The 12085-nt window shown below is 44.7% G+C and overlaps 1 protein-coding gene across 6 annotated transcripts in view; it reads left to right on the top strand.

Moving 5' to 3' along the window:
• scube1 (signal peptide, CUB domain, EGF-like 1) overlaps positions 1-12085 on the top strand; it is a 118397-nt gene that overhangs the window by 37126 nt on the left and 69186 nt on the right. For 5 of the 6 annotated variants that reach the window (XM_034290068.1, XM_034290067.1, XM_029116957.2 and 2 more), the window contains exon 4: positions 11315-11449. In XM_034290068.1, the coding sequence (XP_034145959.1) occupies positions 11315-11449 (135 nt within the window). Of the gene's footprint in view, positions 1-11314; positions 11450-12085 lie in introns of those variants that run through there. The other variant, XM_029116958.2, reaches the window with a different exon arrangement.

The raw sequence follows: 12085 nt of genomic DNA, 5'->3' as shown, positions 1-12085 counted from the left end.
TCATGAATACAAACGTTTTATTTCCAATATCAAATTAGTTGTTTCTGCATACTGTTTTTTATGTATTGCAATAACGTCATCCCTTTACATCAGTCTCTCTTCCTTAAATTATTTGACAATAATTATTCAACAACATTCCCTACTAACCTAATTACTCTCCCTCAATTAATCATTCTTTAAAACTGTTCATGAATCACCTCCCAGATTTATAACACAATCCCTCTCGAAACCTAAATGAGCAAGAGCAAATTAACTATAACATGAACATTTTTATTTTCTTTATATTAGAAAGGTTCTCTATGTTAACTTACTTAAGCTCTAACCATTTCTGAATGTGCTACAACTTATAATATTATTTACCTTATATAATGTATTATTTAAATAGTAATTTGTTTTATTTATATTTTACCCCACATAGTTTTTCCTTTTAAAATATAAACAATACACACAATCCGCTCACGGCCTCTCATCTCATCTTCTCATCTTCATCCGCTTATCTGGTATCGGGTTGCGGGGACAGCAGCTCCAGCAGGGGACCCCAAACTTCCCTTTCCCGAGCCACATTTGCCAGCTCTGACTGAGGGATCCCGAGGCGTTCCCAGGCCAGTGTCGAAATATAATCTCTCCACCTAGTCCTGGGCCTACCCCGAGGTCTCCTCCCAGCTGGACGTGCCTGGAACACCTCCCTAGGGAGACGTCCTGGGGGCATCCTTACCAGATGCCCAAACCACCTCAACTGGCTCCTTTCGATGCAAAGGAGCAGCGGCTCTACTCCCAGTTCCTCACGGATGGCTGAGCTTCTCACCCTATCCCTAAGGGAGACGCCAGCCACCCTTCTGAGAAAACCCATTTCAGCCGCTTGTACTCGCGATCTTGTTCTTTCGGTCATGACCCAGCCTTCATGACCATAGGTGAGTGTAGGAACGAAAATTGACCGGTATATCGAGAGCTTTGCCTTTTCGTCACAACGGTGCGGTAAAGCGAATGCAAAACCGCCCCCGCTGCTCCGATTCTCTGGCCAATCTCCCACTCCATTGTCCCCTCACTCGCGAACAAGACCCTGAGATACTTGAACTCCTTTACTTGGGGTAAAGCCTCATTCCCTACCTGGAGGAGGCAATCCATCGGTTTCCTGCAGAGAACCATGGCCTCAGATTTAGAGGTGATAATCCTCATCCCAACCGCTTCGCACTCAGCTGCGAACGGGTCCAGTTAGTGCTGAAGGTCACAGACCGATGATGCCGTCAGGACCACATCATCCGCAAAAAGCAGCGATGAGATCCCCAGCCCACTGAACTGCAACCCCTCCCCACATCGACTACGCCTCGATATCCTGTCCATAAAAGTTACAGACAGGATTGGTGACAAAGTGCAGGCCTGGCGGAGGCCAACCCCCACCTGGAACGAGTCTGACTTACTACCGAGAACCCGAACACAGCTCTCACTTTGGATGCTCACGGCCTGCCTTTCCAATATCCTCCCGCTCAGACCTGTAGCCCTGAGAAATCGACATACAGCCTTAGCTACCATCCCACTCCCCTTCCCGCCCCCCATCAACCCCTCTACATCCCACTTCCTCCCCTCCCCTATAACCTTCTAATACAACCTTTCCTTCTCAACATCATACTGTTCACATTACATCAACACATGTTCAACCGTTTCCTCCACTCAACACCCATCACATAGCCCTGTTTCATGCTTACCTATGACCTTCAATGACGCGTTCAGTCCTGTATGCCCTAACCGTAGTCGACACGACATCACCTCTTCTCTCTTACACCCCATATTACTCACCTCGACCCTCACTGTCCGCTGTACCCCATAATAACCTCTCCCTTTCCTGCTACCATCCCACTTCCTCTGCCAACAGTCAACACCTACCCCCTTTGTCAACGTTTTAATTTCCCCCTGTCCTAACGGGACCTTTACAACCACTCTCTCCTTCCTACACGCACTCCTAGCCAATCTATCAGCCCCTACGTTACCCTCCACACCAACATGTGCCGGCACCCAGCAGAACCGAACCACCACACCCATCCTCTCCAATCCCAACAACAACACCATTATCTCCACCAACAAGTCACCTCTGTCTGATCTTCTAGTCTGTAAGCTTCCTAACACCGTTGCTGAGTCGAAACACACCACCACTGACCCAAGAATCATCGCCACCTTCTCTGCCGTATAGACAGACACCTGGTCTGTCAGTCTCTGAGCCATCTCTACACTAAATTCCAGCACATACACTCCCACACCAACCCTTCCACTCTCCGGATCCTTTGACCCATCTGTATATGTCTGGAGAAACGTGTAGTACTCCTCACCAACATACCTTTCCACACATCGACCCATGCACCCCTCATCCCACTCCTTCCTTCCCTCTAACAAACCAACATCCACCCCTGGCTTTGGAAACAACCAATGCGGAACATTACCCGGTGCGACTGTAGGCCCCACTTCCCTCTTACTTAACCCATACTCCTCCTCCAACTTTTTTTCAGGTGAAATACAACCTTATTCTAAAATGGATTCATATATTTATTTTCCTCATCAGTCTTAACACAATAGCCCATGATTACTGAGCAAAAGCTTAGTTTTTTTTGCATATTTATAAAATAAAACCTGAAATGTCACATTTACATAAGTATTTAGACCCTTTGTTATGACACCCGAAATCTAGTTAAGGTGTATCTTGTTTCCATTGATCATCCTTGAGATGTTACTTGATTGAAGTCCGCCTGTGATGCGTTTGTTTCAGGATATGAATGTTTTACTTTTGTCACCACCAAAGTCAAATGTTTTTAAATTACAGTTTTGTATTTTCTGGCAACTCGCCTATACATTTTGCTGGCAGTATGTCTATTAAGAAAGAAACGGCATGCAACGGTACTAAAAGGAGGTGCAAGAAGAGCGAATGTCATTTACTGAATGAGGAAGTGAGTCACTGACTGACTGACTGACTGACTGGCTGGCTGGCTACCCCTTGTTAAATAGTGTAGTGGTTAGTGAAGCAGACTTGTGAACTATAGGTCCTGAGTTCGTATCTCCTTGCAGGTGAAACGATGTTCGCCTTATGAATTATTCTGTATAGACGAAAACTTTGCTGGCTAAAACGGTTAGTATCTACATTACAGTAAGCCTTAACTGAAACTGTATACCGTTATATTGCGACTGTTTCTGGCATGGAAAAGTTCATCTTCAGTCTTGCTAGCATTTGCTAAATTATTATGATTATTCCTAGGAAGTTAGTAAGCCTATTAGGAACTAGTAAGCCTATTACTGGCTAATAAGCTGTTAAAACGACCAGTGGCAAAAGCAATACAGTTCATAGACGCTATGGTGGAGGTCAACTTAATAAGAAACGGTAGTCAGTTTAACACAATCCTCAATGGAGTTTAGCGACTGCTGAAACGTGTAATGCCGTGGCATAGTGGTAAAAGACAGTGCCTGTCATGTGGACAACCTATGTTTGAATCTATTGAGAGCAACGACATTTATTAATTATTTCTGGTAGATTCCACGATTCTCTTGTCTTTTCACTTGATGAAAAAGTTAGTTATCGTCACCTTTATTGATAGTAAATGTATAAATGTCATTCACAAATGAAAGAAAAAAGTAAGTTGTTTTGCCATGAAAGAAGAAAATACGTTATTTTGCCATGAAATGAAATAGCTTTGGCAGACTCGCTAGCAATTGCTCAATTCTTATGACTATTCCAGTAAGTTAGTAGATACCGGTAAAGCTTATTACTGGCTAATACGCTGTTAAAACGGCCAGTGGCCAACGCCATACATAGACACTATTTGTGGTGGAAGTAAATGTCATTCATGAATTGCCAATTAGCGAGTGTCAAAAGAGGATTTGTTCAGGATAGAGACAAGAGGCTATACTGACACCCAGCAACTGTACAGCTCTGTGGTGTAGTGGTTAATAACCCAGCCTTTCACCTGACCCAGGTTTGAATCTCGAGATGGAAGCATGTTCTATTTCGGCCCAGCTGAACTAGGCTTGCCTGGTTTCTTGTTTTTTATTGTTAAGATCAGGTATTGTGTAATTGTATAAATGGTTACAAAGCTGTTCGCACTGATAGAGTAAAGAATGGTGGTGGTGGTGTGGCTATATGTGTGAAGAATAATTTCCTTTCAAGTGTGGCGGTCTCCAACTGTCAATGTCTCAAACTATTTGTAAACAGTTGGAATTTCTGGCTTTGCATATTAGGGTTTCAACAGAAGAACAATCTACTCTAATTGATTTGATACTGACCAATGTTCCTCATAAATACTCCGCAGTTGGTGCATTTGGTAATGATTGAAGTGACCACTGTGCTATTGTAATTGTTAGAAATACTAAGGTCCCTAAGACAAACCCACGCTTCATTTGTAAGAAAGATTTATATAGTTTTATTGGGCGGGCTTTTTTATGATTTTTTTTATTTTTAATGGAGCAGGATTGAGCTCATTCCTGATTTACTTATATTAAGCAGCTGTGAAACAAGTGTTCTTCGCTGCTCAGGAAGGCCAAGTCAGATTATTTTTGATCAGTTACCCCTGTACTTGAATGACCCTAGAAAGTTTTAGAAGAGTGATTAAGTCTATTTCTGGTAATAGTCATACAAACAAATTGCCATATAGTCTATTGAAGGACTTGGTTCCTGTGTATACCATCTACCATACCATCTTCTTCCGCTTATCCGGGGCCGGGTCGCGGGGGCAGCAGTCTAAGCAGGGATGCCCAGACTTCCCTCTCCCCAGACACTTCCTCCAGCTCTTCCGGGGGGACACCGAGGCGTTCCCAGGCCAGCCGGGAGACATAGTCCCTCCAGCGTGTCCTAGGTCTTCCCCGGGGTCTCCTCCCAGTGGGACGGGACCGGAACACCTTCCCAGGAAGGCGTTCCGGAGGCATCCGAAACAGATGCCCAAGCCACCTCAGCTGACCCCTCTCGATGTGGAGGAGCAGTGGCTCTACTCTGAGCTCCTCCCGGGTGACCGAGCTTCTCACCCTATCTCTAAGGGATCGCCCAGCCACCCTGCGGAGAAAGCTCATTTCGGCCGCCTGTATCCGGGATCTTGTCCTTTCGGTCATGACCCAAAGCTCATGACCATAGGTGAGAGTAGGAACGTAGATTGACCGGTAAATCGAGAGCTTCGCCTTGCGGCTCAGCTCTTTCTTCACCACGACAGACCGATACATCAACCGCATTACTGCAGAAGCTGCACCGATCCGTCTGTCAATCTCCCGTTCCTTCCTTCCCTCACTTGTGAACAGGACCCCTAGATACTTAAACTCCTCCACTTGAGGCAGGCACTCTCCACCAACCTGAAGTGGGCAAGCCACCCTTTTCCGACTGAGGACCATGGCCTCGGATTTGGAGGTACTGATTTTCATCCCCACCGCTTCACACTCGGCTGCAAACCGTCCAAGTGCATGCTGAAGGTCCTGGCTTGAAGGGGCCAACACGACAACATCATCCGCAAAGAGCAGAGACGAAATCGTGTGGTCCCCAAACCTGACACCCTCCGGCCCCTGGCTGCGCCTAGAAATTCTGTCCATAAAAATTACGAACAGAACCGGTGACAAAGGGCAGCCCTGCCGGAGTCCAACATGCACAGGGAACAAGTCTGACTTACTGCCGGCAATGCGGACCAAGCTCCTGCTTCGGTCGTACAGGGACCTGACAGCCCTTAGCAAGGGACCCAGGACCCCATATTCCCGAAGCACCCTCCACAGGATGCCGCGAGGGACACAGTCAAATGCCTTCTCCAAATCCACAAAACACATGTGGATTGGTTGGGCAAACTCCCATGAACCCTCCATCACCCTGTAGAGGGTATAGAGCTGGTCCAGTGTTCCACGGCCTGGACGAAAACCACACTGTTCCTCCTGAATCCGAGGTTCTACTATCGGCCGTATTCTCCTCTCCAGAACCCTGGCATAGACTTTCCCGGGGAGGCTGAGAAGTGTGATCCCCCTATAGTTGGAACACACCCTCCGGTCCCCCTTCTTAAAAAGAGGGACCACCACCCCGGTCTGCCATCCCAGAGGCACTGTCCCCGACTGCCACGCGATGTTGCACAGGCGTGTCAGCCAAGACAGCCCCACAACATCCAGAGACTTGAGGTACTCAGGGCGGATCTCATCCACCCCCGGTGCCTTGCCACCGAGGAGTTTCTTAACCACCTCTGTGACTTCAGCCCGGGTGATGGACGAGTCCACCTCTGAGCCCTCCTCCTCTGCTTCCTCAATGGAAGACGTTGGCAAAGAATTGTTCCTGTGTATGATTAAACTTAAATTGTTTTAATGATCACTTTGTATCATCTGGTAAGCTTTTTGATTCAATTTCCCAGTTTTCTGTTCAACCCTGTGTTAATGAACTTCTGAGAGCTGGTCAAACCTTCAATTCTTTGCCATTCTCTGTGCTGGCAGTACATAAAGCCCTGAAATCCTTATATCATAGAAAGCCTGCAGGTTCTGATCTTCTTTATCCCTGCTTTTTGAAATTGGCAGCTGATTTCATAGCTGAACCTTTTGCATATCTATGCAATCTTACCCTGGAATGTAATGAAATACCAAGGATATGGTACTCTGCCTTTGTGCTACCACTGTTTAAGGGATGTGATCCATCTCTTTTAAACAATTATAGAGTAATAAAAAAACTGTCACCTCTGGCTAAAAAACCTGAAACCCCTGTTAGTGAACAGGAGATGTTATACACTAACTATATTATCTATGTATCTATGTATCAATCAGGCTTCAGGAAGATGCATAGGACATTTTCAGCAGCCAGAATGGTTTTAAATAATATCCCTAATGCCCTTGATAAATAAAACAACAGTCTCACTTTTTATTGATCTTTCTAAGGATTTTGATACAGAAGATCATGTTATACTGAAGCAGAGATTGCCAACCATAGGTCTTTGTCAGCATGCTTTTCCACTGTTTGCTAACTATCTGTCTAATAGAACTCAGTGCACTCAATTTAATGGGCATGCATCTTATAACTTGTCCTTTTTGAATGGTGTGCCCCAGGGCTCAATACTTGGCTTGGTTTCATTCACTATTTATTTATATAGACTAGACAATGTGCAAAATGCCCAACTTCACTTTTATGCTGATGGCACTGTTATTTTTTTGTTGTGTCTCAACTTTGGCAAAAGCTTATCAGAACTTGCAAACTGCTTTTAATGTGGTTTCTGGAGAACTCTGTTCTTGAGTGTCCTAGCCAGGGCCAAGATGTGAACCTGAACCAGAATCTCTGGATTGACATGAAAATGTCTGTGCAGTGAAGTTCCCTATCCAACCAGACAGAGCTTGAGAAGATATGTAGAAAGGAATGGGAGAAAGTCCCAAAATACAGTGCCAAGCTTGTAGTGTCTTACCCAGATGCCTCAAGACTGTAATTGCTGCCTTAAAAAAGTATTGAATAAAGGTTCCTGATTACTTATGTGATATTTCTTTTATACACAGGTGTATATATATATATATATATATATATATATATATATATATATATATATATATATATATATATACAGCTCTGGAAAAAATGAAGAGACCACCTTTTTCTTGCCTTTCCAAAAAAGTTGAAAAGGAAAGTTTCAACTTTTTGTAACCCTTTTGTTCATTTTGACCCTTCTGTTCCTCACTTAAAACCTTCCTTTTCGACTTTTTTGGAAAGAAAAGAAAAAGGTGCATGGTCTCTTAATTTTTTCCGGAGTATACACTCCCCTAAAGGATTATTAGGAACACCTGTTCAATTTCTCATTAATGCAATTATCTAATCAACAAATCACATGGCAGTTGCTTCAATGCATTTAGGGGTGTGGTCCTGGTCAAGACAATCCAAGCTGAATGTCAGAATGGGAAAGAAAGATGATTTAAGCAATTTTGAGCGTGGCATGGTTGTTGGTGCCAGACGGGCCGGTCTGAGTATTTCACAATCTGCTCAGTTACTGGGATTTTCACGCACAACCATTTCTAGGGTTTACAAAGAATGGTGTGAAAAGGGAAAAACATCCAGTATGCGGCAGTCCTGTGGGCAAAAATGCCTTGTTGATGCTAGAGGTCAGAGGAGAATGGGCTGACTGATTCAAGCTGATAGATGAGCAACTTTGACTGAAATAACCACTTGTTACAACCGAGGTATGCAGCAAAGCATTTGTGAAGCCACAACACACACAACCTTGAGGCGGATGGGCTACAACAGCAGAAGACCCCACCGGGTACCACTCATCTCCACTACAAATAGGAAGAAGAGGCTACAATTTGCACGCGCTCACCAAAATTGGACAGTTGAAGACTAGAAGAATGTTGCCTGGTCTGATGAGTCTCGATTTCTGTTGAGACATTCAGATGGTAGAGTCAGAATTTGGCATTAACAGAATGAGAACATGGATCCATCATGCCTTGTTACCACTGTGCAGGCTGGTGGTGGTGGTGTAATGGTGTGGGGGATGTTTTCTTAGCACACTTTAGGCCCCTTAGTTACACTTTAGGCCGTGGCATCGTTTAAATGCCACGGCCTACCTGAGCATTGTTTCTGACCATGTCCATCCCTTTATGACCACCATGAACCCATCCTCTGATGGCTACTTCCAGCAGGATAATGCACCATGTCACAAAGCTTGAATCATTTCAAATTGGTTTCTTGAACATGACAATGAGTTCACTGTACTGAAATGGCCCCCACAGTCACCAGATCTCAACCCAATAGAGCATATTTGGGATGTGGTGGAACGGGAGCTTCGTGCCCTGGATGTGCATCCAACAAATCTGCCTCAACTGCAAGATGCTATCCTATCAATATGGGCCAACATTTCTAAAGAATGCTTTCAGCACCTTGTTGAATCAATGCCAAGTAGAATTAAGGCAGTTCTGAAGGCGAAAGGGGGTCAAATACAGTATTAGTATGGTGTTCCTAATAATCCTTTAGGTGAGTGTATATTCCTGTATATATATTTTTTAATAAGGCTGTAACATAAGGAAATGTGGAAAATATGAGGGGGTCTGAATGCCTTCCAAATGCACTGGGTGTCATATCACATTACTTTTTACTGTTCTCATGGTGTTGGTAACCTGTCTATAATAGCAATAAGGCATCTCAAGGCTTTGTGATGTGTCTTGCCTAAGAACAGCTCTTAGCTATGATATATTGCCCATATACAGCACCCCCTTGTGCCTCATTGCTTAATTACAATGTGAAGTAGAATGCTTACATTGATTAGCAACAGCATAAAAAAATTGTTTTTTTGGTGTGCTATAAATTACAACTTGCACACACTCATACTTTAGAGTATGTACTTCTCCCCAAAAAGTGTCTGAAACAGATGGACTGTATAGAGCCTTGTGTGACCCGCTGAGATAGGGTGCTGCTTTACCATAAACCCCTCATTAATTTTGTCCTTCTTACTTACATCTTACCATTCAATAACTTTGTGATAAAGAAATTAATATTGGTTAATGTCTCAGTCAGAACACAGAATAGACGTGTTTGCAGGTAACGCCTCAACTGGGAACTTTACAGCAGAGCTGGTGAAAGGTGAAAATGTGCATTCTGTCCAGAATTGTACATCTCCCTGCCACCAGCAACAGTGTACCATAACATGCTAGTAGCCAGCTGGACTCCAGTTACGCAAATAAACCATGATCAGGTCTAATTTGAGGCCTCTCACCTGACCTCTTTTGTTTATGAGTGGGTGAGACAGACGGACTAGACCCAGACAGACGGGTGGGAGCCTCATCCAGATCCACAGACCACAGAGAATCAAGCAGACCTGACTAGAGGAGATTAGAGAGAGAGATGGAGTCATTTCTATCTCCTTGCTCCACACTGCCTTAGTGTTTAGCACTGTCTGCCCAACCGGAGCCTCCTCCTCTCATTTTCTCAGTGAAAAAACCTGCACTCTAATCACAAGGAGGAAACGGTTCCATTGCTCCCTATTCATTTCACTTAGTGTTTGTGACATGATTGATGGAGACGATTACTGTCCTCCAGTACTAGTCAGACAGACAGACACGAGTGCCTCAGTTAGAAGAGCATGGCACTTACCGCACAGGGGTGGTCGGTTCTCGCAGGTGACCCCTATGCAAATGTATATGTTGACTACTGTAAACTGCTTTGCGGAATGACTAACGGGCAGACACAGCATTATTTAATGAATTTACCTAGGTTGCTGTCATTGAGATGAACAGTCTCTTCTTCCAGAAAGACCTTGATAAATGTGGCAGCGTTCAAGACAAAGACATATATACGTCACAAAATACTAAGCACTACAATATAAAACTGTCCATTTATACAAATGCTTTGTACCTAGGGGTGAAAACCTGGACGGTCCCCCACTACATTTCTCATTGATGGTTTAACATAGCACATTTGGGAACTCTGTGTCCAGTTCTCCGTCGGTGGCGTCATTTGTGTGCGTGCCTCTGTTCGGCTATCCCGCCAACTCTAAACTAACAAACACATGGACCATGGACCCTACAGAGGACCCTGCCTTGGCACACTGCCTTGAGATTCATGGTTTAGTTAACACACATCTTCCCTCCCTACCTTCCTCTCTCTCTCTCTCTCTCTCTCTCTCTCTTTCTCTGTCTCTGTTCATCTACACAGTAGCCCAACCCAGTTTGATCCCTGTAAAAGTCAGTGGAGGGTGTTATAGGTTTCCAGTTCACTAACACTCCTTCTAAATGTGCTACTTGTGATTTACTGGGCTTTCAGCAGTACAACAGGGCCCCATAAACCCACAGTCATACCAGCGCACACACACACAAATGCGCACAGTCAAAGACACGCACCCACACACATGCGCCTGTTCACACAAAGACCCATGCACACATTCACATTCTTATGTTCTCAAAGCATCTAGGGTCATTCCTACAACTCTTCCCTATCATAGATATTCCGAATAAGAATTGACTTAATTCGCTAAGTACATATACACATACCCAGAATGTTCTTGTTGTAAAGGTCCTCCTAGTTTTGGATTACATAAAAGTGACATTAAAGTTGTCAAAACCTTGGCTCGCAAGACAAAAAGAGAAAAATCCTTTCTCTTGTCCATCCATTACAAAAATCTGATATACGCCCATACCTTGACTGATGACACATACTGAATGTAATTCTGCAGTAGTTGGTGTGAATACGATTGGAAACCGGACAAAGAAATTTACCGCTCCCAACCTACGACTGTTACCCGCTCTGTTTTTGTTTGCGATGCCAAACGAGCTTCCCACCATTAAAGACATCTAGTTCTCTGCCTAACCCATTGTTTTCTTCTCCCCCCTGTCTCTCTGTGTCTGCTTGTTTGGCGGTGCCATGCAGATGTGGATGAGTGCCTGGACAACAATGGAGGCTGCCAGCAGGTGTGTGTGAATACAATGGGCAGCTACGAGTGTCTCTGCACGCAAGGCTTCTTCCTCAGCGACAACCAGCACACCTGCATCCACCGCTCTGATGGTGAGTGGATGTGTGTGTGTGTGAGTGTGGATAGACCAAACACTATCTATGTTTCTCTGGGCTAAATCCACTCTTACCAGCCCAGATGGTTCTTCTCAAACTGCCACAACTTTTTGTGTAGAATTATCATGCCTCCTAATAGGCAATTTCCTCAAAGACACGACCCTTGACGTTGACACAAAATTGATGTTAGAGGTCGGAGAGGGTTGAGCGCAAAGACGTCGGAATCGCCTCTTTTTTGTGCTGTGACATTTCATCACACGGAGCACAGCGAGGAGTGGCCGTAACTTCTGAGAGGTGTGGCTTCCGTGTGATCCCGCTGAGGTCGACTGGCAGCTTTAACTGTAACCCCTTTGGCAGCTCCGGCTTCCTCAACTTATTCCACCTGTCGGACTTAATTTATGGGTTCCAAACGGAACGGCGAGGAGCCTGTCAGAATGCCGCTTTGAGAGGTGACGTTACCCTACGCTCCCAAGGAATCACAGCACATTCCTCAGAAAATACTGTTTTACTAATAGGCCAACAGACCTCTCAAACACATTAACTGGCATGCACTCACTGAGTTGTGAGCTCTCATAGGCTCGCCTCACACACACACACACACATGAACTCACACACAACTGAGATATAAAAGGA

Source organism: Esox lucius, chromosome 23 (assembly GCF_011004845.1).
Source record: "Esox lucius isolate fEsoLuc1 chromosome 23, fEsoLuc1.pri, whole genome shotgun sequence".
NCBI classification, from domain to species: Eukaryota; Metazoa; Chordata; class Actinopteri; order Esociformes; family Esocidae; genus Esox; species Esox lucius.
The sequence above is the reverse complement of the archived record's forward strand: the minus strand, read 5'-3'. Positions and strand labels throughout refer to the sequence as shown.